The 25,865-nt window shown below is 55.1% G+C and overlaps 1 protein-coding gene across 1 annotated transcript in view; it reads right to left on the reverse strand.

Annotated features, from left to right (window-relative positions):
- JAKMIP1 (janus kinase and microtubule interacting protein 1) overlaps positions 1 to 25,865 on the reverse strand; it is a 97,041-nt gene that overhangs the window by 34,409 nt on the left and 36,767 nt on the right. Inside the window, exons 4-9 of the mRNA XM_071217400.1 lie at positions 24,723 to 24,932; positions 20,655 to 20,774; positions 17,612 to 17,758; positions 16,633 to 16,773; positions 14,951 to 15,010; positions 1,614 to 1,733 (exon numbers count right to left, since the gene is read on the reverse strand). Coding sequence (XP_071073501.1) covers positions 1,614 to 1,733; positions 14,951 to 15,010; positions 16,633 to 16,773; positions 17,612 to 17,758; positions 20,655 to 20,774; positions 24,723 to 24,932 — 798 coding nt within the window. The remainder of the gene's footprint in view (positions 1 to 1,613; positions 1,734 to 14,950; positions 15,011 to 16,632; positions 16,774 to 17,611; positions 17,759 to 20,654; positions 20,775 to 24,722; positions 24,933 to 25,865) is intronic.

The following is a 25,865-nucleotide window of genomic DNA, read 5'->3' on the forward strand; positions in this document are numbered from 1 at the left end:
AGTCTGGAGCTCCAGAAGTTTCTAAAAGGTGGCTCTTCCTGGTTCACTGAGGGCAGAGAGAACACGGAGCTGCCCTTGCACCTTGAGAACCCAGCTCCATCCACCGCCTGGGGACGTACCTGCATGAGCCAGGGGGGCCTAAGAGCTGGCCCCTGGTGATGGATTCCAGGGGAGCCTAACTTGCCCCTCTGCACGCCTTAGTCCTGTTTGGGCGTTCTCCTAACAATCTTCAGAAGGGCAACCATGCTGCTTCCACCCAGTTGTGTGTGTGCATACATGTGCGTGTGTGTGTGTGCATGTAGGGGAGGCAAGGAAAACACCATCCGACGGCACAGTGAAGGAGCACGATGGTGCCACCCCTCAACACTCGCCCTGGGAGGGGAAGGAGGGGCCCCTCCCACTGCGGGCCCATCAGAGGGGGACCCCCCAGCCCCAGACATTGCCGGTGGGATTTAAATCTTGAGTGAGGAAGAGCAAACTATCCGATGGTGGTAGCCTGAGGCTGTGTGTACCCCAGAAAACCCGGCTCTTAGAGCTCATCCATTCCTGTGGTGTGGACGTCTTGTCAGCAGGACCTTTAGACGAGGTTCCTTCAGTTAAGGCGCGGCCCAGTGGGCTCTTAATCCTCTTACTGGATATAAACGGGATGAATGGACCTGAATCTCTGGACTGTCCATGTGACGGCCAGGCCCTGAGCCTCAGCAGACCTGCAACTCCTATCCTCTGGTTTATTGGACTTGCCCCGGCCAGCTAACAGGATGGTGAAGAAGGTCAACCACCACACCAGGGAGCCAAGGGCGCCTACAGCTGCAAGCAGGAGGATTGCATCCAGCATCCATGTGGAATCTAAGCCCCCTCTCGATACAGAGGTGGAGTGGACAGCACCATCCCAGGGTCCACGGATGGAGGAATAGAGTATGGATTAGAGTGGACTTACTGTATTCTACTATAGAACTATTGTGATTAGTAATGGAAGAAATTGTAGCATTGAGGTGGAGAAAGTGGCCACAGTAGCTGCTGAGAGCAGGGAGAGGGAAGAAGAGATGTGATGTGGGGGCATTTTCAGGACTTGGAGTTGTCCTGGGTGGTGCTGCAGGGACAGATGCTGGACATTGTATGTCCTGCCATGGCCCACTGGGTGGACTGGGGGAAGAGTATGAACAATGTAAACTGTTACGCATGCGGTGCAGCAGTGCTCCAAAATGTATTCACCAAATGCAATGAATGTGCCACGATGATGAAAGAGGCTGTTGATGTGGGAGGAGGCGGGTGAGGGGGGTGGGGGTATTTGGAGACCTCTTATATTTTTTTAATGTAACGTTAAAAAAAAAAGTAAAGAGAGAAAAAAATAAAATAAAATAAAATAAATAAACGGGATGAATGCACAGAGCTAGAGAAAGCCACGGAAGCAAGAGGCTGAGAGCAGCAAAACCCGGGGAGGAGGTGGGGCTGGTGGACGCTGCCATGGGCCTGGCCGAGCGGGAGTCCAGGCCGGCGGCCGCGGGGCTCGGGGGAAGCGTCGCCTGAGGACACCCGACGTGGCCGCTCTCATGCCTTAGACCCGTGAGCTCGAGGGCCGGGGGACCCCACAGGAGGGCCCACAAGTCACTTACATCGTCCAGGTCCTCCTCGGGCGTGGCCGGCGTCCTGTCCGTGTTGTAGGACGTTTCCGACAGCGTTTCCGAGTCCACAGACTCCTCGTCAAATCCAAAAAATGTCTCCACAACATGCTTCTGCGGAAGGGAAATTGCACGGCATTGGGGACAGAGCCGGTGTGTCGGAGGTCCTGGGAAGAGGGCCGACGGCTCCCGTTGAGACCACCAGGGTGCCCCCACAGGGGGTTCATGGGGTGGGTAGGGAACTGGAAGGGAAAGGCGCAGCAGGAGGCGGAAGCGTGGAGGAATGGGCGGGGGTGCAGCTGGGCAGCTCCGGCTCCTGCCCACGGGCTGTGCGGACTTAGGCAAGTCACTTAGCCTCTCTGAGCTCCTACCTCTTCTCTATGAAATGACACAGAACCCCTGTTAGGTCTTAATAGTGCACCCGAAAAAGACACATCCAAGCCCTAAGCCCCGGCCTCGTGACTGCGAGTCACATCTTTGAGATGTTTTTAGTCCAGATGAGGCCAAGCTGGGTTAGGAGAGACCCCTCGCCCCCCACGACCCGTGTCTTCAGAGCACCCCTGGACACAGGCCGCGTGATGGAGGGGGCGGAGCTGAGCCACGAGCCAGAGGAGAGCTCGGCTTCTCGGCAGCGACCCCACCCCGGGCCTCGCGGGGCACGGCCTGCCGGCACCCTCCTCCTGACTTCCAGCCCCCAGGACTGAGGGGCAGCAAACGCCTGCGGTCATAAGCCCCTGGTTTAGGGGCGCAGCCCTGGGTGGCAGGGCCCCGCATGCACGTGGGAGCCATGTGTGCACCGGGCCGGACCAGCCTGCAGGAGAACCAGGAGCTGCCGGGCTCGGGGGTGCCTCATCCGGGGGACAGTCCGGGGGACAGTCTGGACTGACACGGGGGCCAGAAGCAGGTGACGGCTCGGGCGGAAAGAGAGGCCTTCAGCTGCCCCCGCGCCGCGCCCAGCTGGGCAAGGGGGTCCGGCCCTGGGTCACCTGCCCGCGGGCTGCGTCTTCTAACGTCTGGGGGAGCCTGGAACGTTCATCTGCTCCCAAGGGCTGCGTGAGGCCCCCCTGCCGTCACTCAGGCCCAGGCCGGGGTGATGTCCGCGCCTCCCGTGCCTGCCACCTGGATCCCCGCCTGCCACCACAGCAGCCCATGCAGGAGGCCGAGCGCCATTCATTCATTCACTCACTCTATGAAGTCATTCGCTCCCCTGCTACGGGGCAGATCCTGGGTCGAGCCAGGCACACGACACATCTAAACCCAGCGTGAGCCGGGCCCTGGGGGCTGCTGAGCCCCCAGCGAGCCGCGGACGGCCACCCACACGCACTGGAGCACTGCCCCTTGTTTCAGGAGCCCTGGCTTTCCTTCCGCCCCCGAGAAGGGGTTTGTGGTTTCTACTGTCAACGAATGTTCTCACGAGCACGACAAAGCATTGGACCCAACTCCAGGCCTACCCCGTCCCCAGTCCCCAGCGGGCAGGGCACGCAGCCCCTGCCCAGGGCCCCCCGTTTGCCTGCTTAAGCCGGCTCAGTCTCCTGGGCCCAAGGCGAGGAACACCGGGCAGTCCACCTAAAGTGACGAAGGAATAACGCAGGCTCAGGGAAGGGGGTGGGGGGGTCTCATCAGGTTCTGAAGTGGCTTAGCTGGAGGTGCCCGCCACCTGCTCTCTAGAACGCTCCTGCCCTGGGCGTCCGGCTGTGCGGTGCTGTCACCTTGAACTCCATTTCCACTGTGGGTCCACGGGGGCACGCGCCTCTCCCCCACTCCAGAGTCCTCTACCCAGCCGCCTCCTCCACCATCCAAGCGGGTGCTGCCTCAGAACAAACGCCCAGAGCCTGCCCTCCCGCGCCTGACAGTGCAGCTGCCGGCAGCTCCGTCCTTCCATGTGCCCAGGACAAACCCTGGCCTCCCCTCTGGCCCTTGTCTCGTGCACCCAGCTCTTTTCTGGGAGCACCTGCGGGCTCCGCCTTCAAGACAGAATCCAGTCCTGCCCCCCTCTGCCCACTAGCCCTGCCCCCTAGCCCTGCTCCCCTGTACCCACCAGCCCTGCCCACCAGCCCTGCCCACCAGCCCTGCCCCCCAGCCCTGCCCCCCTCTGCCCGCCAGCTCTACCCACCAGTCCTGCCCACCAGCCCTGCCCCCCTCTACCCGCCAGTCCTGCTCCCCAGCCCTGCCCACCAGCCCTGCCCATCATCCTTGCCCGCCAGCCCTGCCCGTCAGTCCTGCCCACCAGCTCTGCCCGCCAGCCCTGCCCACCAGCTCTGCCCGTCAGTCCTGCCCACCAGCCCTGGCCCCAGCTCTAACCGCGTCTGCCCACCAGCTCTGCCCCCCTGCCCTGCCCTGCCAGCTTTGCCCCCAGCCCTGTCTGTCAGTCCTGCCTGCCAACCCTGCCCACCAGCCCTGCCCACCAGCTCTGCCCACCCAGTGCCTCTGTCCTGAGCCATCACCATCTCTCACCACGGCTCCTGAAACCGCCTCCTGCCCGCCTCCCTGCTTCTGCCCCCGTCCCTCACCCTGGCAGCCAGAGTGGCCACTTCTTCAGAGTCACGTCAGGCCCGTCCTCTGCTCGAGCCCCCCAGGGGCTCACGTATCACCCGAGGAAGGGCCAGCAGCCAAACCGCGGCCCGCACGGCTCTGCACGCTCGACCTCCCCCCGCGCCCCTCTCACGCCGCTGCTCTGCTCAACTGCGTGCCAAGGACACGCCTGCACCTTGCACACGCTGAGCACACGCCGTAGCTTACACAAGCCAAGCGCACACCATCTCTAACACAAGCAAGTACATGACTACACCCTACGCGCGCTGAGCACACACTGTACCTTACACACGCCATGCACACGCCTGCCCCTTACACACACCTTATACATGCCAAGTGCACGCCTACATCTTACACATGCTGAGCACACACTACACCTTACACAGGCCAAGCATACACCTACACCTTACACACACCCAGCACACGCCTGCACCTTATACACGCTGAGGGCATGTCATACCTTACACACACCCATTGCACACCGGCACCTTACACAAACCAAGTGCACCCCATACCTTACACACAGAGTGCACGCCTGCACCTTACACACACTGAGTGCATGCCATACTTACACCCAGCACATGCCTGCACCTCACACACGCTGAGGGCACACTGTACCTTATGCTGAGGGCATGCCATACCTTACACATGCTTAGTGCATGCCTGCACCTTACACACGCTTAGTGCATGCCAACACACTTAGTGCATGCCATACCTTATGCTTGCTTAGTGCATGCCATATCTTACACACTTAGTGCATGCCTGCACCTTACAGATGCCGAGTGCATACCTGCACCACACATGCTTAGTGCATGCCTGCACCTTACACACACTGAGTACCTTACACACACACAGCGCACGCCTGCCCCTTGCACACACTGGGCACACACCTTCACTCATGTGCACACAGCACACCCCGCAGCACAGCCACCACACCCCATGTACCTCTGTCTGCACACCTGTCCCCCAGAAACCACGGCCTGCTCTCTCGCCTCCTCCAGGCCTTTGCACGACTGCGCCTCATCCAAGCAGGTTTCCCTGACCGCATGCAAGGCCCTGCGCCCACGCCAGTGCACTGCCATCTGACAGAGGTGCGTCTTCTCCGCATATACCTTCTGCCTCCCCCTTCTAGAGCATAAGCTCCACGCGGGCAGGGACTGGGCTCTTTTGCTCACCACTGTTGCCAGGGCCTGGCCCACACAGGCACTCCAGAAGCATGCCTCCTTAGGTGCGTATTTGCACTGAGTCAGGAACGCAGACAAACTGGTCTGCCTGTCCACAGATAGTTTCCGGTTTGCACATGGCATCCTTTTCACTTGCTCACCCCCGTCGGGAGGGCTACCACCTGGTTACCTGCCCAGGTGAGCAGCACAGGGGGGATGTGGGGCCGAGTACCTCCGGGGACCTCATGGGCCTTTCTCCTGCAGGAGAGACCATCAGCTGCTCAAACCTCCCGTAGACTGGGTGCTGCCGTCACACCCTCTGGGTGCAGGTCTCCTAGGGGCCATGACACGGTGACAGTGACAAGGCCCCTGAGGGAGTGGTGTGCTTCAGCCCAGGATCCCCTCTGGACAGGCATGCAGCTCATCGCCTGGGCGCCCTGTCTTCCATGCTGTCGCTCGGGGACCTCGGGGACCTCATGTCGTGTAAACACGCCGGTGGCAGGGCCTCCGGGGACGGCCTGTGTTTGCTGTGCCGACCGGTGGGGGCCACAGAGCGGCCCCGCCCCGGGCCCTGCACGAGGCCCCGGGGAGCGTCACCGGCCACTCCCTGTGCAAGCAAGTCGACAAGCCGCTGAGCCTGGTCGCGAGGCCAGGGCTGGGGGCTGGCAGGCCGGTGCCCACCACCCGGGATGCCCCAGGGGTTGCTTCTGAAACCTTGCAGGACGGCTGGTCAACACTCAGCGGCCGAGCCCTGCTGGGGGTCCTGCCCGGAGACCCTGCCCACGGGCCTGCGCTTAGAGCAGAGCCGCCTCGTAGACGAGGGGCCCCCAAAGTGAAACGTGCCCCCAGAGAGCCACACCGGAGGGAGGGAAGCAGGGAGGAAATCAACCCCCCAAAAAGGAGTGAAGTGCCAACGTAATAACAACCATGGCCGCAGATCCACAAATACATGCAGAATCCACAACTTCCTCAGCAGCAGCGAACCACCATTTCCCCATCATGCACTTCTGCTTTTTGTAACACACGGGGTGGAGCTGGAGTCAGTTTGTTGTTTTTAGGGGTTAATTTTGTATTAAGTATCTATATTTTACAAGGGGAGCTAAAATGAACAAAACATATTTATGCCTTTATTTATAAAAGATGAAATAGAAACAAAAGGCATTTTATGGTTTAAAGCCAAAACACGGTAGCTGTCTTGTTTTGAAAGCAATACCGTTTGGGCTTGTGCTGCATTTTCAAAATATATATGAAATAACATCTGCTATGAGGAAAGAGAGGAGAGCCACCTAGAAAACAAAGCGTCCTCTAATGCTTGGATGTACAAAAATGTCAGGCAAGAAAAAAACTGTTAAGTGTTCTGAACCTCAATTCTAAAACCCCCTATCCGATTCGTAAGACAGGCTAGCTTATGGGGCTACACTTCCAGCTCTTGTTCATTCCAAGTTCACACGTAAAAAGGGCTCACGCCTCCAGGCTCCCATTTTCTTCACAACCAAAGCCTGGCCCTACTGACTCCCTCTTGCAAACTAATGCCTATTTTAAAGGTGGATTTGTCCAAAAATAACTGAAAAATAAACATTTCTCCTTCACTGACACTTTGACTACACAGAGATGCTCATTCTTAGATCAAATGAGACAGAGAGGAAAGAGGAGTCACCCCCAAAATAAACCAGCCGGCGCCGGAACCCGGCCTCTCCCAGGCTCCCCTCGTCCACACCTCGGCCCACCAGGAACGAGGAGGCGCTTCCCAGCCATCGGCCATCGAGGTGCGAGGGACCCGCCGCGCCCCCCAAAGCCGGCCGCTCACCTTCGTGCTTGTAGGTCATCTCCTGGCAGCCCGAAAAATAGAGGCACACGAGGGCGCAGAGGCAGAGGAAGAAAGAGAAGTAGAGCACGAAGAGGATGTACTCCATGGTGACCGGAGGGCCGCGGAGCCCGCTAGCCTGCGTGGGCCAGGGCCACCGAAGGCCACATCACTGGCGCCCGCCGCAGGCCTCTCTCGAGTCGGGGGGAAGCACGGCTCGCTCCCGGAGCCGCCCCGCTCCTCTCCCACGCGGGGCCCACCGTCGCCTGCTCCCCGCGGCACAGGGCGCTCCTGGGAGGTGCTCCCCTGTCAAAAGGGCGCCAGCTCCTGGGCACAGCCAGGCTGCTGGGGCACGGGTGGCGGCTCGGCGGGAGCGCGGCGTCACAGAGGGCCGCCCTCGGGCTGGCTTATTCTCCGGGGCTTTCCTCCCAGGCCGAAGCCCGTTGTCAACGCCACCCCAGGGCCTGGGTCCCGAGCGACTGCGGCAGCAGCAGAGGAGGAGCCTCCTTCCTCTGAGTCAGGGGTGGGGGGGGAGCTCAGCCCCGCCCCCCAGACGCCCCTCACCCATCCCCGACTGGCCAGGCCCGGGGGTCCCTCTGCAATCATTTCACCAGCATTTGTTTTACCACTTACAGAGTGAAGCAATCCATAACTGAATAGAAAACTGCAACTTGTGAACTAGACCGACGTCTTCAGGGGGCCCCTCGTGGGCATCTGAGAATCTTGCCTTTCTTGGGGTGGAAAACTTCTGTAGTTAAAACACCTAAAGCAAAGCCTGGATATGGGGGGAAACTGGCGGATTTGACCACGAAACAGTAAAACTCATATACTGCATCAAATAGCAAAACATTCAAATGCAAGAGACAATTCGCCAAAGAAGAAACGTTGGCCGTCAAGTTCCTATGACTGTTGAACTTCAATAATGCTCGGCGCTCTGTGGCTTTTAAAGAGTTCGTGGTATTAGCTACGTGATCGTATCGTGTAATTGAACTCATCCTTTAAGTCGTTCTTCCAAATGAGGTGCCGCCCAGATGGCGCTGGAGCTGCTCCAGGGCTGGGCCTGTGACCTGGGCTGAGCAAGGAACATCAGCCGGGGGTCTTTTGCGGAGACCATTGAGAAGGAGAGGTGCCCTCTGACCTCGAAGGTTTCTGGGCAGATAGAACATAAGCCCGAGGCTGCTAAAGCAGCCGTGGGGCTTGGGCCACCCCATGGGAAGCCTTCCTGAAAAGGAGGCCAACCCAGAGGAAAGCAGAGCTGAGAGGCAGAGGGAGACAGAATCCTGGCAACAGCGTGTGAGCACCTGGATCCAACCGTTCCTGAAGCCAGCACCCTTAGACTTCCCATGAATCCCCTTCTCTGCGTTAGTGGCTGAGTTTTTGACACTAGGAAAGAGAAAATCTTGGGTAAAGGGGGAAGGAGAGGTGATCCTATAAATTAAGCCATCTTCCAGCTGCCGAGTCCTGGGACCAGCCTAAAGGCTGACTTCTCTCCAAGCCATGTGAACCTGGAGCATCCGGAAAAACAAGGGCAGCCTTTGCCTTGCGTGTGTTACCAAGAGCAAGCACTGCGCGGCCCTCGAGGCTTCCCGGCTCCGGGGACACCACGAGTTGCCAGGCATTGGTGATGTCCCTGGTGGGGCGGACGCCTGCTCCGTGTGGACTCCCAGCCCTGCAGGAAGCTCTGGGAGGCTGAGATGCCTCTCTGTCCCTGTCACCTGACACCTGCCGGCTGAGGCAGCCGGGCTGCAGGGAAGGGGGCTGGGAAGGGCCCCGAGCCCATCGGCCTGGGCCGTCCCCGGCCTTCACCCCCAGCCCACTGCAGGCGGGGCGGAGCTCCAGGCCAGGGGCGTGCCCCACCACAACGACCCTCGCTTCCTGCCAGCCCCTGACCCGGGGAGCCCAAGTTAGCCCCGTTCCCAGACCCAAGACCCCAGGCACGAGCCACAGGCCAGGCTCCAGCCCTCCTCGTGGGGTCCCAGCCAGACCACGGGGCTCCAGCCCCCCCTCTCCTCGGGGACCCCCGCCACGCCCTCCTTCAACCACCAGCACCCACCAAGCTCTTCCTGGCACCCGGGTGTCGGTAGAGAGGAGCCGCTGGGGGCCCGCCAGGGAAGCAGGTGTGGACACGGCCGAGAAGGGGGCGGTGCCGTCAGTGCAGGCGGAGCATGGGGCCTGGCACAGAACCCGGGGAGGGGGCGGGGCCTTGGGGAGGGCAACGCCCCAGCCGCGTCCCGCAGGAGCGGCAGGTGCCCCGTGTGCCCAGGAGGTGAGGGACTGGTGTGGGCAGAGGATGGAGATGAGGCAGGGGCAGGAGGGCAGAGCTGAGAGCCGCGGGGAGGGGGATACAGCGGGAGCTGGGCTGGGCCAGGTCCCAGGAGGCCCCATGGGCCTGGCCACAGAGCTCCCTTCTCACACCCAGGAAATGGGGAGCCAGCAGAATGTAAGGCGAGAAGGCGGAAGGATCAAACTCGTGCCTCGAAATGATGGTCTGGAGGGAAGGGGAGAAGCTGGGAGCTGCTGTGAAGTTGCGGCTGGTTAAGGTGTCCCAGGAAGAGCAGGGAGGGCGGAAGGAAGCCACGGGGGCCGATGGGGAAGCGCGCTGCCTGGAGGGGAAGGCTGGGCCCTTCCTCCAGGCGCGAGCCTGCGACCCCCTGTCCTGAGAGCGGAGGTGCCCCCTTATCCTCACTCCCGTCCCACCTGAACGAATGGCCTCGAACCACCATCGCTTCCTGGCTATTCCAGAGCTTTCGATGTCCCCGGGGCACTCCACACCGGGACAAGATGCCCTGGGCAGCTCTGTGCTGAATTAGAATCGGAATGGGGGGGGGGGGGCCAGGGCCTGGGAATCTGCATTCAAGCAGCTCTCCTCCCTCAGAAGGTGTTGGATCTAAGGTGCAGGGAGGAAGGGCCTGCAGGTTGCCGATCGCCTGCCTCCTCCCGGAGCCAGAAGCTAGCTTTCATCTCCTGGGTGGAACTTGCCCAGTGTCACAGAAGAGTAAGGTGGGTGGCGCTGCACGGCTCGGCTGGAGGCTGCATTTCCCTGCTCTCCCAAGATCCCCAAGCCCCCTTCAAACAACGCTCCACCAGCAAAACGCGCTGAGCTGTCACGACCCACGTGCTGAGGAGGCCACTGTGCACAACTTCCATGCCAACTCCCCCCCGCACCCCACACCCTGGGACTTTGCTTCAATCCAGGCGACATCAGAGCTCCTGCAGAGCACGTCCCGCCCCAGGAGAGGGCTCCAGGAACTGCTCGCGCCTTCTCCTGCCATCCTCCCTACAGGCAAACCTGAGCGCCTGCTGCGCTAGCAGTTTCCCCAGGCAAAGCCAGCGGCAAGGGGACGTCGGGAGAGCCAGCAGCCCAGCGACAGCATCACCTGCCCTAGGGGACGCGAGGTCCCCCCAGTAGGTAGACGAGGCGGGCTTCTCCCCCTCTGCCCTTCCTGCACCTTCCCACAAATCGGGCTGGGGCTGTGGAATGTGAGGAGCCCCCTTCCGGGGTGGGGAGGTGGGCTGCAGCATGCAAGCTGCCCACGATGGCCCTTCCAAAGGACAGGCAGCAGGGAGAGCAGGGACAGGCTGCCAGGCCTCGGTGAGTTCCAGAAACTTCCACACCTTCAGCACCCTAGTCTGTCGAGCAGAAGCCTGTACTCCCACCCCAGGCAAAGTGCTAGGAAGCATAAGGGACAGAGACCAACAGGAAAAGGAAGTCCCGCAGCCAGTGGGACAGACAAACAGGAAGCCACCCAGGCCGGAGAGGTGGCCCTGGGGGGTGAGGAGGCCTGCTCGGGCCACGGCTGGATCCACTGGGTCCCAGATGATGCCTGGATTACACAGGGGCATGGGAGGAAGGCCGACCTGCAGTCCACCTCGAGGAAGAGAGAAGGGGCTGGTGGCCATGGAAACAGTAAGACGGAAAGACGCTGAACCAGCTCAGGAAAATTTCCACAGAGATCCCCAAACCTCTTCTCAGGGCATTGAACTATTTTAATAAAGTGACCACACACCCTTGGTCTTCTGTGACAATCTCTGGGTTGGGGGTTGAATCATGCCCCCACAAAAGGCGTGCTCAGGTCCCAGCTGCTGGCCCTGTGGCATGAACCCATTGGTCAGCTGGACCTCTGAAGATGCCGTTAGTTAAGATGCACCCAGACTGCAGGAGGGGGCTTAGTTAATAGAGCAGAAGGCCTCAGAAGCAGAGGATATTGGGCAGGAAGGAGAAGCCATGTGAGCTGCCAGGAGCTGGAAGTCAACGGAACCCAGAAGAGGAAGGAGAAGACGCTGCCATGTGCTCAGCCACGTGATGGAAAGGCCAAGGAACCTCCAAGATCGCCAGCCAGGCAAGAGCCCGACCCGGGGTCAGCAGCCTTCTAGCTGCTGGAACTGTAGGCCTGCCAAGTCCTGTCGTTACGCCAACCCACTGGGTGGTATTCAAAGCCAGGAAACCAAAGCACCATGTTTTTCCAGTAAAAGCAATTGACTTATGCAACCCACAAATACTGAGGGACACCTTCCCTGTCCCAGGCAGTGAATAAGGTACTGTGAGCAGGAGGGAGACGCAGCTATGGCGCGTGTCCTCACTGGAGCCTACCGTACATGCAACTGGAACAATCATGACTCCGTCCGGTTCCTTTCTAACGTTTTTCCTCCGTGTCCCCCACAGTGACGTGCTCAAGTCCTAACCCCAGCTCTGTGGGTGTGCCCGTTTGCAAAAGGGATCTCTGGAGATTCTAGGAAAATAAGGCCCAACAGGGCAGGCCTTAATCAGGTAGGACTGGAGTCCTTAGCAGCAGACAGAAGCACATGCCTCGGGAGGAGCCAGAAGGAGGCAGAGGGCACGTGGCGGGGGCAGCGACTGAGCCACGGCCAAACGCTGCAGGCTTCAGGGAAGTTGCGGTCTGCTGACACCTTGACTGTGAACTTCTGGCTTCCAAACTGTGAGTCCATCGATTCCTTTTGTATTAGCCAGCCGGTGTGAGGTATTGTGTTACAGCAGCCCTGGCAAACTGAGCCACTCCCATAAACGTGCAGAATTCAGGAAAAGAAAAAAAACAGTCTTTCTTATTCCAGGCATTCTGAGATAGGATTAAAAGATAGAGTCATGGCCCAACAATGGGTTTCCCGAAAATCCAGCTCCAGAAGCTTTATAGGGTGTGTGAGGTCACAGTGTGTCCAGTTACAGGGACAGACTGCAGACCTTTATATTTTGGTTTTGCAACCTATGTCCCCTGGTGAAAATGGCCCTGGCATGTACTCCTGGTGCAGAGCAAAGTGGTGCTACTCTCCCATCCTACAGCAGGGGGCGCATGTTCCTTAGTCAAAGCCTTCCCACCTCCACCCTCGTGACAACTTCGGAAATTTACCCTTGGGAACAATCCAGAATGGACCCAACTTTTTGGACAAAAGGAGTTGGCAGCAGTGGTATGTGCAGGAGCAGAACACTCAAATAGTAGAACAGGCAACTAAATAATGGTATGGTATCTTAATGAAAGGTTCAATAATCCAGGAATGAAAGAGAACTGGCTGGGAGAGAGCAGCCACGCAAGCAGAAAGGTATTTCTCACTGCATTATTCACACGGTGAAGAGCTGGAAGCAAACATGCTCAGCGCCAGCAAAATGGTAAACTAATTTATGGCCCATCTACTCACCGGATTATGTAGCCATAAAAAGTTATATTTATGATTACAGTGTCATAGCATGAATAAATGCTTATAATACTAAGGAAAAAACCAGAGGGCAGAAGCATCTTCTACAATCACAGTTATGTCATTAAAAAAAAAAAAGTGATGCAGAACAACTGCCAAGGGAAATGAATTAAAACGCCAGCACCGAGCGCAGTGGGGAGAGGCCATGGTTGATGTCTTTTTATTTCCCAGGCATTCCATAGTGTGCTTATGTTACTCCCATAATAAAAATGCCTTATTTAAATATAAGCAGGCTGGAACCACTTCCCATTTCCAAGTTTATAATTTCAGCACAGAGAGATCTGCAGGTGCGGCAACTTGCCTGGCCTGTAAAAGCTTGGTCCTTGGAGCCCCAGGCTTGGGTTTGAATCTCAGCTTTGCCAACTGACTAGTTTTCTGACCTGCGGACAAGGGACTTTGGCTCATTAAGTTAAGCTATACTTTACATCTACGGTGGTCCTCGTTAGCCACACACTCTGTACTTGGGAATTCGCCTGCTTGCTAAAATGTATCCGAAACTTCAAAAATCGATACTTATGGAGCTCTCATGGTCATTTGCACATGGGCACGGAGCAGCCAAGAATCTGCACCGCCCAGCACTCGTTCCCAGCGGAGGTCAAACAAGGCAACGCCCGCTCTGCCTTATTTCAGCTTGTGAAACCAGGGGCCTTTTAGCCACTTGGTGCTTTATGTTGGTGATTCTGCTGTTTAAAGCAGCGCCCAAGTGTAGGTTGAAGTGAACATTTACTGCACAAAGGCTGTGGCAGGTTATAGGGAGAAAACGCAGGTATCAGACAAGGGTAAGCAGTACAGGGCCGGTGGCCATGAGATCAGTGCTAATGAATCAGCAACATATACTAAACGAGGGGTCCTTAAACAGGAATACACAGAAAGCAGGTTATAGGTTGATCGGCTGATGAAAATGTTGTGACACGAGGCTGGCAGGAGCCAGGTTCAGAATTTGCCAACTCGGTGAGCACAGTGACTTTGTAGAAGAGAACTACTAAAGAATCAACTGTGCATGTAAAGTGGGAAAAAATAAAAGAATGCCACCCTCACAGGGTTTCTGTGAGAATGAAAGTGGACCACATAAATAATTACATATCCAAGTGTTAGGATGTAGCAAATCGTCCATGAGCAGGGATTGCTCTAATGGCACTAACCTAACTGCTATACGAGAGGTCACTAAAGGGCAGGCTAAGGGCCAAATGTGGTGCACAGGCATATTTTATTTGGCCCACTAACTGTACAATAAACATTTGAACCAACATTTTAAAATCCTTAGATTTCACAAAAAATAAGAATTTCTGTTTCTCTTGAAAAGATTGGACTATATGACATCATCTGGCCCATTTTCTCAGAGCAATTAGCATTCAGGCCCGTCTTTGCTCCAGTCCCCACCACCCACTACTGTCCCCCTGACACCAAGGCTTTTTGTCCATGGTCATTCACAGATGTGGAGAGTTCTCATAGAAACAAAAATATTTCTCTATAACCATATCCCTATCAAAAGACAAATCAGAAGGAGGGAATATAGTTCAATAAAAAGGAGAGTGGCACATGTCTTTATGGAATTGAAAATATATTTACAGGTTTAAATGCGAACTACATCTATTTTAAATATACACCCACCCCGAGCTGCTCCTTTACCCTCCAGTTTGGTCCCTGTGAGTGTTTGAGCTTACGAGCTCAGCTCTCCACTCTCTCCACTAGGACATTCTGACATCAACTCTATGAAATTGGGAAAAACTACTTTTTTCAATGACAGTGCAATTCTGTATTATTCCAAAAGAGCCCAAAGCCCCTCATTTTCCAGAACAGCATCTATAAGCTCTTATAAACTAAGTCGGAGTGCCCTTTAAATCCTTCAGAGGGGCTAAGTATTTATGGTTTTTAATTTGAGGTGAGCATACCCGGAAGCCTCAATAAAGACTTCATCGGTAAGTTTTTCATGAATAAATTACCATACCCGGGCCAGGCGACACGGCTGTAATTTACGGTGCTTGGAGAGACGGTGGTAGGTTTTTCAGCATGGCCCTTGCCAAGAGGAGGGCCGCGATGAGCTGCCCACACCACCCGCTCCAGCAGCCCTGCGCCGCAGACCCGCGTCTCGCCCCAGGCCGGCGGCGGCCCCGGCACGGGCTCACCTTGGGTGGCTTCACGCTTTTCCCGCGTTGTCTCTTGGCGCGCAACAGCCGTTCTCTCTCCTAGAAGGAAACACAGCCGCTGGCATTCTCGGCCAGCCCCACGGCCCACCAACCACCCCGACTCAGTCTCCAAGGGCACAGCTCCCGACGCGGTTGCCCGAGCACGGCCTCTGCCAGGTGCCCAGGTGCCACCCAAGCGACCACGTCTCGGAAGTGAGAGCCACAGAGCTGCCCGGTCTCTGCAAGCCCTTGACCAGACTCAGACCTTACTGGGAAAGTGCCAAGCTGCGCCACCCTGTTAAACCCAGGACGTCTGCTTGGAGGCTGGAAGCGTTAAGCTCTGAGAGGGTCTTTCCTGCCGCCCTCGGCAGCTGTCACCTGTGACAGCAGCCAAGTGGGAGGGAAGAGTGTGGCTTTGGGGCCCCAAAGAGCTGGGCTCAGACCCCCACTGCGCCTGCTTCCGGGCAGGCAACTGGCTTGAGTTCTCTCATTCCTGGTTCCATAGCCTGCCCTGCAGAGTCACCACAAAGAACAAGCACCCGTGGGTGCCTGGTGGCTATCCTGGGGCAGACAGCTCTCAAAGGAGTCATCTCAGGAGCTGTAGCTTCTTGCCCCAGGTAAAAGCAGAAAATGCTCACCACTTCCTTTTCCCTTTGGCTGCCTCCTGGCAGAGGTCAATCTGGTACCGGGCCACAACCCCGGTGGTCCACCCATTTATTCTTCCTGATCTTGTTGGACACCATTATCTTTCTTTTCCCAGGTGTTAATTTGGTTTATTATTACTCTTTTTACTTTACTATAGTTTTATTTTCATCCTAAGTTGCATCAAGTCTTCTGTGTAATGAAGCAAAGATGGATGCAGGGAGGGAGGGAAAAATTAAAGGATGGGTGAAATGAAAGGATGGATGGAAGGATAGTTGATGGATGGAGGGAAAAATGGAAAGACAAAAGGATGGATGTATGGATGGGAGGGAGGGAAGGAACTTGGCAAAAAGGAAGGAAGGGAGAGCAGGAGGGCAGGAAGACTTGAAGAGATAGACACATGCAGCCAAAGTGCCCATGACTTAGCAGCCGCGGTCAGAGCCCCGGCTAGCACCTGAATCCTGGCTTTTCTACTCTTCAAGATCGGTGCCCGAACTTGGCCCCTTGGACGAGCACGAGCCGCCCGGCTGACGGGGCCGCAGCTCCCGGGCTCCTTTCACAGGCAGCTGCAGAGGTGTGTGGATATAACCCCCCTCCTCAAGACCCACGCAGCCCCTCGCCACACCCACACTCCACGAACACGCCAGGAAGCGTGCGCACGCAGCCACAGCACGTTCCTCCCATCCCGATCACACATCCAGGCTCAGGTTTGCGGCTCAAGCCCACTGTCATAGCAGCTGCTATGCTAAAAATAAAACAAAAAATTCCAAGGCTTCTCAGACCACGCCGCTCTGTGAAGGCCGGTTCCTAAGACGACACTGCTGCGCACCTGCAGCCAACAGGAGAGGCCATCCCAGGGAAGGGGTAGCCATGGAAACCGTCCCCAGGCCCCAGGGGTCTCATCCGGGTGCGGGAGAGGGAGCTTTCCAGAAGACTACATGGGCGTGCGCAGTGTCAGGAGGTGCCAGCCGCGCTCCCAGGGCGGTGCCGCCGGCCCCGCGCACCGCCCGGCCCCTGCGCCACCTGGGCGTGAGGCCTACCAGCGCCAGGTCGTCGATGACGTGCTGCTGCTCCAGGACCTGCAGCCTCAGGAACTCGATCTCCTGCTCGTCCCGCGTCAGGCTGAGGTCGTTCAAGGACGTGTGCCTCTTCAGGGACGCCTGCGCCGACAGCTTCTCTTTCTGCAGCCAAGGGGAGAGCACGTGGGTTCGTCCACCCGACGGCGTTAGTCAGGGACCCCCCGAGGGGGCCGGGGGATGCGGGGATGGAAGAGCGGCCGCGGGATGGAAGGGCAGCCGCGGGATGGAAGGGAGTGGGGGCCGCCTGCGGTCTAAGCTGGGGGGACGGTGCCCGGAGGGGCGGGCACTGGAAACAATAACCAAGCCTGAGGCGAGGCTGAGCCTGCTCAGGGCTGAGAGTAAGGGCTGCCCAAAACGAGCTGGAGGCGGAAGGTTCCGGAAGGCGTGTGTCCCGCACGCTTGCGCCTGTACCCGCGCTCTCTGAGCCTCGGTCTCTTCAGCTGTGAAATAGGAGTGATTCATGCGGCTTTGAACAATGAGCCAGAGCCTACCCCATCCGCAATGGCTACGAGGCGCCCTCCCCCAAGGCCAGTCATTCCTCTTGGCGCAAAACCATCCCCTACGCAAAGCGCCGCCATGGCCGTGGCTCCCGCGCTCTCAGCCTCCCCGGGAGCCGAGGGTTCTGCGAGGCCTTTGCATGCTACCCTGTCATCCTCTCTGCAGTGCTGACGCGCCCATTCCCATTTTATAGATGAAGAAACTGAGGCTCAGAGAGACAGCGAGGCACGTCCCCGGTGTCAGGGCGGGAAGGCGGGGCCGCGGTGCCCAGCCGGCCCTGTGACTTTGCTTGGACCTTCTCCCGCCAGCCACAGGCGCCCGCAGCCTCGGGAGGGCTTCCTGGAGGAGGCGGGCGGGAGGTGACCCCCCGAGAAGGCGGGCCAAGGGAGTCCCCGACAGGGGCGGGCGCCCGGGCGGGGCGGCCCCGGGGCCGACGACTCACCATGTCCACGTTCTCCCTCGTGAGGTTCTTGATCTTCTCCTCCATCCTCTGGATGCTGTGCAGCAGGTCCTCGTTCTTCTTGTTCATGCGCCGGTTCTTCTCCACCAAAGGCTTCAGCTGCACCTCGGTCTCCCGGGAGCGTTTCAGCTGCGGGGGAGGGACAGCGTCAAGCCCCGGAGGGCCCAGGGGACGGCACAGCGCCGTGAAGGCCCGAAGACGCCACCTGGCCTTTCTCCAGCCCAGGGCTGCTACAGCAGTGTGAGCGCCAAGGAGACCCCAGACACCCACTTCCGAATGCGCTGGCGCCCCGAGCCCCGGGGCCGGGGGGCAGGGCAGGGGGGGAGGCCCCTGCAGCCCCCATGGGAGGTCCCAGCCGGCCAGCAGCCTGCACTGCCTCTACGCCAGGGGTCACCCCCAGAGGCGGTGGGCCCCCACGTAAAGTCCACCCAGCCTCCCAGCTCCTCCCCGCGGCTGCTCCGCCTGCACTTGAAACCAATCTGTTTCGGGGCAAACCGAGACGGCACCCCAAAACTCTTTCCTACAGCAGGTGCCCCCAGGCTCAGTGCCGGGAGCACAGAGAGGAAGATGACATCATCCACCCCCGGGGCACTCAAAGTCCTCCACAGCAGACCCTATTGTGACACAGCGGGTGACACAGCAGGCGTGCAGCCCTTCTTTGCTGAGCGGCATCGGGGGTCCCCTGTGCCGGGTCAAAGGGAAGGTGCGGGGGTCTGCCCTCTGGAAGCCCCCCGACAGACATGCGGATGAGGGCAGAGACGAGTCTGTGGTCAGCCAGGACCACGTGTGCAAAGGTGCCGAATGGGAAGAAGCACTGCGTGCTCAGGGACCGTCACTCAGCACAGCCGAAGGCCACGTGGGCGTGGGAAGGGGGTGGGGGGTCAGGGGCAGGCTCAGCCGTCCAAGCACCATTCCCGGCGCCCGAGAGCCTTGGGGCAGGAAGATGCTCTGGTCAGCCTGGCATCTAGAACAATCCGCCACACTGGCTGCTGTGCACAGGCCAGCCCAGCGAGGCAGACGGCGCGGTGGCCCGTGGGAAAGGACAGCAGTGGCGCGGACAGGGAGGGGACGGGAGGGCTTGGACCAGCAGAGGCTGCCTCTGTTTTTCCTTCCGGGCATGGAGTCCCAGGGGCCGTGTGCATTCACCTGCTGTGTGACCACGGTCAAACCCTAGGGCTTGGTTTCCCCATCTAGGAAATGGGCGTGACGGCAGCACCCCCCTGTGGACCTGTTATAGAAATCTAACTCTTGGTTATATTCTTCCCGGGATTATTTTTAGTGGCAAAACTTAGGAAGCACTCAATATCCATCGAGACGATGACCACAAGAACAGCTGTGGTTGTATCAAGCACTAGCCACGTTCCCAAAACGGTGCTGAGCCCTGCCTGCCCCACGTCCCCTAGCATTTAACCCTCACCACAACACTTTGAGGGGGCTACCATCCCCACCCCCATTTTATAGACAGGGATCCTGGGCCCAGCGAGGTGAGGCAATGCGCTCAAGGTACAAAGACAGTGCTAGAACCAAGAGACAAGCACAGGCAGTCTGAGTGTAGACTCCACCTTTGGCCATCAGGCGGCAAAACTTAGGATAAAATACTCACATGGCATCCGCTAAAATGAGAAATGGATACGCCCTTTGACCCATATGCTCTATTCCTAGAAATCTACCCCACAGAATTAAAGGTTCAAGTGTGTCGAGACAGAGATGGGTCTTCAAGTCAGCACGTTTGTGATAGCAAAGGAGCCTGAGAGCCCAAACACCCATCGTGGGGAACGGGTGGGCCAACCGTGGCATGTTCACACGACACGGCACGGCCATTAAAAGGACAGAGGCAGCTCTTTAGCATGGATCGGGAATGCCGAAACTGATCATTAAGTGAAAAAAGCAAGCTACAGAACTCACACGGGGTGGAAAATTCCATTCTGTAACCACAAACCAAAGTCTCACAGTTGTTGTCAATATGTTCGTATAAGCATTAAAAATACCAAAGAATCACTCCAAACTGTCCACAGCAGTTACCCATGATCCTAAGACTGAAGGGCCAATTAAATACTATTATCTGAATTATTTCAAGCATAGTAAAATACTATGTAACTCATGAGTATTTAAGTAAAAGTGGTGACATAATATGAAATGCACAATTGGAATAAAGTTATAGAAAATGTGCCTGTAAAAAGCACTGGAAAAATTAAAAAATAAAAAAACAAAACAAAAAGTCCTGGAAGGAAATTAATTTATTTTGGTTCTCTTAAAATTATGAAATAAGAGGTGTACTTTTTAGCACTTTTCATCCACCATTCCTTCAACTATTCTGTGGACACATTTACTTCCATAAAAAGTAGAATAAACAGAAACTCTGAAGCATTTGTCACATTTATGTATTGACTACCACTGCATAAAACATGAGTTTAGCTGTCTCTCCAGCAAATTTAACCGCATTCAAAAAATACGGTTAATTTTCCCAGAACTTTATTTTTAACCAGAAATTTAAGTCTTTCTAAAAATAGAAATATATGAAATTTTTTCGCAAAACAAAGTAAATAAGCAAAAAATAAAAATAATCCATAATCACCCCCACCAAGGAGAACTTCTCATGTCCAGGACGACGGCATTTCTGTTCTATAAACTGCTTTTATCATTTACTGTATTATGAACAAATTTCCATGTCAATTAAATACGCTACCGTGTCACTCTTAATGACTGTGTGAACATTCCAGGATGACTCTGACCAACGCGTTAGTGTTGAACAACCGGGGCTGACTGTATAAACAACACCGCAACGAACATCTTCTCTGTACTTCACAATGGACTTAACCAGTAGTTTGCTCAGGATAAATTCCTGAGAAACCAAGGGCAGTAACACATTTCTTCAGTGTGTGAGTGTTAGATTTTTAGTCAGAAAGAGAAAGGAAAGAAACCAGACAGCCTCTGCATTGACTTTCTGCTTAAGACGTGCTTCCCGGCCCCAAGCCCCTTCCTCGTGCCCTCTAAGGTGCCATCTGTCTCGCGGGGGTGGGTTTACCAGTTCGTTCCTCTCATCTGCCAAGAGGGTATTTCTGTCTTCCAGCTTCCGTATCACCGAATTCAGTTCAGCAATTTTGAGTTGAAATCGCCTCACATCTCGCTCGTCCATATGCTGATCCTAAAAAAGAAGTCGAGATACAAATGTACTTTCAAGAAGCAGGACCCAGAACCACTTGACAAAGCTGTGCGTTGCTGGCGGGAGTATAACATGGCGCCGCTGCTGTGGAAATGTTCAGCTGTTCCTCAGGAAGTTAAACACGGAATTACTAGAGGACCCAGAAACTCCTCTCCTGGGTCTATATCTGAGAGAGGTGGAAACGTTCATCCACGTAGAAACCTGGGGACAGACGTCCACCGCGGCATTATTCCCAACAGCCAAAAGGTGGAAACTACCAAGTGCCCATCAGTGGGTGACGGACAAACCAACCGTGGTTCATCCATGTGATGGGACATGATTCAGCCATAAGGGACAGCAGTCTGGGTACACGCTACAACGAGGACAAACCTCGACACGTCAAGCCACGAGAAAACAGCCAGACGTGGGAGGCACATAGCGTAGGACTCTTTATATGAAAGCTCCGGAAAAGGCCTATTCTTGGAGACAGAGAGCAGGTGGGGATTACCGGGAGCCGGGGGAATGCAGAAGGGGGCGTGGCCACTCAGTGGGTGCGAGACTGGAGGGAAGGCCCTACATGGCACTGAATCGTTGGCTTTAAAATGGTGAAATGGCATTAGATTGGCAGGCGTTGTGGGCCCTAAGGGGAGGGGAAAATGGACGTGCAATGGATGGAACAAAGGTAAATAAGGGGGCAAAAGAGGAGTTATGTGAGAGTACACGAGGATGAATATAAAACAGCTAATATTACACCAAAAACATATAGGGGACGACAGACTAATAATGAAAACCATAAGACAAAACATAGGATAACTAAAAAATTTAGAAAACTGTACAACCTAAAGTATGGACCACATAGTAAGCACAAATGTTACCTTGTTTGAAAACTATAGTTTCGGAATCTGTACATCAGTTTCAGGAAATATGATATGAATAAGTTAAAAGATTATTGCTGTGGAAGGGAAAAGGTTTTATGGTGGATCTGGGGAAATACTGTATATTGTATATATGAATTTTGGTGATCTAAGACTCTTCTGAAGCTGACATTATGTTGGGATTCACTTTACGGGAAGTTTTGGATCACAGAGTGGTTCAACAATGGCAGCGGAGGAATACTGATATGGGGTGTTATTGACAGGATATATATGGTTGACAGGGAGTTATACAGGGCATATGCCCAGGGTATATGGTAATGTCTATATATACTCATAGTGGAAACAATTAAAAACAACAGCTGGGGGGTTACTGGGCTCCTGGCCGGGGGGTCACTGTTGTGGGCCCTGGGAGAGCAGCGGCAATCCTCCAGGTGCAACGGCAAGAACCAGGAAGGAAGGAGGGCCCAACAGTGGGCTCTTGATACTAATGGCTACACTTTTGAGCCTATGCACCTGCAATAAGAACAAGGCCTAGAGTAGCATTGTGCCTGGGGGTTTCCTCCTGACAGCCTTCATGTTACTCAAATGTGGCCACTCTCACAGCCAAACTCAGCGTGTAGATGTGATGCATTCCCCCCAGCGTGGGACACGACACCCGGGGATGAGCCTCCCTGGCACCGAGGGATCACTACCACATACCAGCTGAAGAAGCAACTAGAAAATGACCTTGAATTAAATTCAATGCGGAACAGCAGAATATACCTGTCTACATATAATAACATGACTTCGGGAAGCGGTTTGACCTAATGTAAGGGGGAAAAGGAAAGGAGAAATGAGATTATAAGGCTGTGAGTCTCTAAAAAAGAGTCTGGAGGTTGTCAGAAGGAATACCCCTATGTACAACTGAACAGAGTCTAAGAGACAGATAAGGTAGATACAACCCCAGGTATTGGTTATTTTGAGGGATAAAGAGACCCACGGGTTCTATGGTCATGGCAGAAGGGGTTCACTGCCATGACAGATGGCCCTTCTTTGGAGCTGGTGTTTCTGCGTGATGGAAATGGACTCAGAAAGGATCTCTTTTCACAAGACTTGCGTGCTACTTTATTGGAATTGTAGTTGGTGCTGGGTTTAAGATATATGTAGGGGATTTGAATCTCTGGACTGATAATATGACACCCAGGCCCAGAGCCTCAACAGACTTCAGCTCCTACACTTTGACTTATTGGACTTACTCCACTCAGCTAACATGGAGTTGAAGAAGGTCAACCACCACAACATGGAGCCTAGAGTGTCTACAACTAGAAGCGGGAAGAGTGCATCCAGTACCCATGTGGAATCTAAGCCCTCACTTGACATAGGTGTGCAATGGACACAATCAATCCAATGTCCACAGAGAAAATGTGGAATGGGTGTGGGAACGGTAGCCATGGGGGCTGCTGGGTGTGGGGAACGGGAGGAAGAGATGAGATGTGGAGGCGTTTTCGGGACGTGGAGTTGTCCTGGATAGTGCTTCACGGACAATTACGGGACACTGTAGATCCCCCCAGGGCCCACTGGATGGAACGTGAGAGAGTCTGGGCTATGATGTGGACCATTGACTATGGGGTGCAGTGATGCTCAGAGATGAACTTACCAGGTGCAATGGATGTATCACGATGATGGGAGAGAGTGTTGCTGTGGGGGGAGTGGGGGGCGGGGGCGGTGGGGTTGAATGGGACCTCATATATTTTTTTTTAATGTAATTAAAAATAATAATAATAAATAAATATTAAAAAAATAAAAAATAAAAAAAAATAAAAACAAAACAAAACAAAATTAAAAAATAAAAAGAAACAGGACTATACAATATAACCACTGAACACTATTGTAAGTGATGGGCTATTGTTAATAGTACAGTTATAATAATGTTTTTTCATGAATTGTAACAAATGTATCATACTAATGCAAAGTGTTAATAATAAGGTATTGTGACAGTTTGAGATTATGTTTGTGAATCCCAAAAAGAGAAGGATTATGTTTGTAAACTAATCTATTCCTCTGGTTGTGATACCCTTTGATTGCATTAAATTCAATGATCTTTGTCAAAAAAAAATAAAATAAAATAAAATAAAATAAAATGGTGAAATGTCTGCCCCGTGAATTTTACCTCCATTTTGAAAAGAGGAAGCTTAAACCTCTCAGAACACGGATAAGCCTTTCTTATAAAATTCATGTGACGACTTCATGGGCGATCCCTGGGAGGGCTGTACAGGTCAGGGGCTCCCTGAGGCCACGCGATATGGATGACCCCCCAAGCTCTGCCAGAGACTTGCCGGAAGACTTCATGTCAGAGGTGACAGACGTCATGCGCTTCCACCCCCCAAACATCTGGGTCTGGTCCACGGGGACCCTCGGGATGGAGCCCCCGACTCTTCCCACCACAGCCCAGGCTGCACTACGCTCACAGCTCCTGAGACTTGCTAGAAATTCCTCAAGGGCAGGAATTACGTCCAGCTTGCTCACCACTGAAATGCCAGATCGAATGTCAAATATGGTGTCTAGCACAGCAATCCTAACAGTTGCTCAGGTATATATATATTGAATGAATGAATGAATGAGGACAGCCTCCTCGGTGCTTCGGTTACATACCGAGCTGCTGCCCTTGCCTGCGGGCTCAGCACCCGCTCCCCTGGCAGGACTGTGACTTGGTCCCTTCCTTTACTGGCCAGGCCCCTTCCTGGGCTCTCACTCTATGGATCCTGAGCTCATGTCTCCATTTCTTTCTTTTCAACTGAGCTCGGAGGCCACTGAGGACAAAGGCAGCCTGTTTCCCACCTCTGTATTCTCAGCGGGAGCCTAGCATTCAGGGAATATTAGAAAATTTGGTAAGGGAGGGAGAAAGGAAGAGGGCCGGATGGACAGATGACAAAAGGGTGGATAGAAGGGAGGGACAGGGGAGCTTAGCGGAGTGAGAGAAAGCAGGAAGGCAGGCCAGTGGACTGCAAGAATAAGCGGGAGAAGAAGAGTGGGTGGGTGGGTGGACCCCTGGGCGCCAGTCCTTGCAGGAACGGCCACCCCCACCCCCGCCACTCACCTGGACTCCCATGAGCTCTGTCATGTCTCCTATGCCAGGCGGGAGCTCTTTCTTTGGACTGCTGTGGTACCGCTCAGCCTCTTTGACTTGCACCAGCTGCTCGTCCAAAGCTTCCTTCTGAAGCAGCAGCTTCTGCGCCTGACCGGTCTGCACGCCAAGTTCCTTCTCCAAGGTCAGAATCACCCGATCTTTCCCTTTGATTTCATCCATCTGAAAAAGAGAAAGAATAAGCAGTCACCCCGAGGGGCTCGTGCCCAGGGAAATCCTTGCCCCACTCTGCGCCTTATGCCCTGGCAAAGCCTGTGTCTCCTGAAGGCAGCCGTCTCGGGGCGAGGCCCTGCCGAGGGGAGCCCGTTCCCCTTCACTCCCAGCCTGAGCACAGGGGTTAAGGTGCAAATACCGGAGGCAGAGAGCACTAGGTTCAAGTCCCCTACGGTTCCCACCAGACCTTCCTGTTTAAATTGATAAACGTTCGAGTCCCTCTCGCCTCCAATCCTGGCCCTCCACGTCCCTGCAGCCGCCAGTCTCCCCTGCCCTGCGCAGCCACACTGCATGGCTGAGTTGGCTGCTCCCCATCTCCGCTCCTTGCCCCCACTCCCCCTTATCTCCTGCAATCCGGCCACAGCCCCCACTCCTCCACCCAGCCAGCTCCCACGAAGGTCTCTCAGGCTCTCCGTGAATCAAATCCAAAGGACATTTTTCTGTCCTCCCATCCTTGACTCCTCTGGCCTCTGAAACTGTCACCTACTCCCTGCTTCTTGAAGCTCTTCTCTTGACTTCCAGATTACCAGTCTCTAGCTGTTCTCCTGCCCCCAGCCCAGACGATTTCTTGGTTTCCATCTTACCTATAGACCTGTCTTGTTCTGCTTGCCAGTAAAGGTCTCCCAACGCCTGCACCTTTTCCCACTCTGTACCCCTTCCCTGGGCATTGAGTTAACTCCCTCATGTGCAGCTGATGGGTAAATGCATACACCAGGCCTGATTTTTCTCTGACCTCCAAACTCAGAGGAACATGGTGCCCAACTCTCTTCTTGAATCTCCAAGGGACCTCATGGAAACCTGTATCAGACAGCTAAAGGGGCGCTGATGCAAAATACCAGAAATTGGTTGGTTTTTATAAAGGGTATTTATGTGGGGTAGGAG

Source organism: Dasypus novemcinctus, chromosome 1, assembly GCF_030445035.2.
Source record: "Dasypus novemcinctus isolate mDasNov1 chromosome 1, mDasNov1.1.hap2, whole genome shotgun sequence".
Taxonomy (NCBI): Eukaryota; Metazoa; Chordata; class Mammalia; order Cingulata; family Dasypodidae; genus Dasypus; species Dasypus novemcinctus.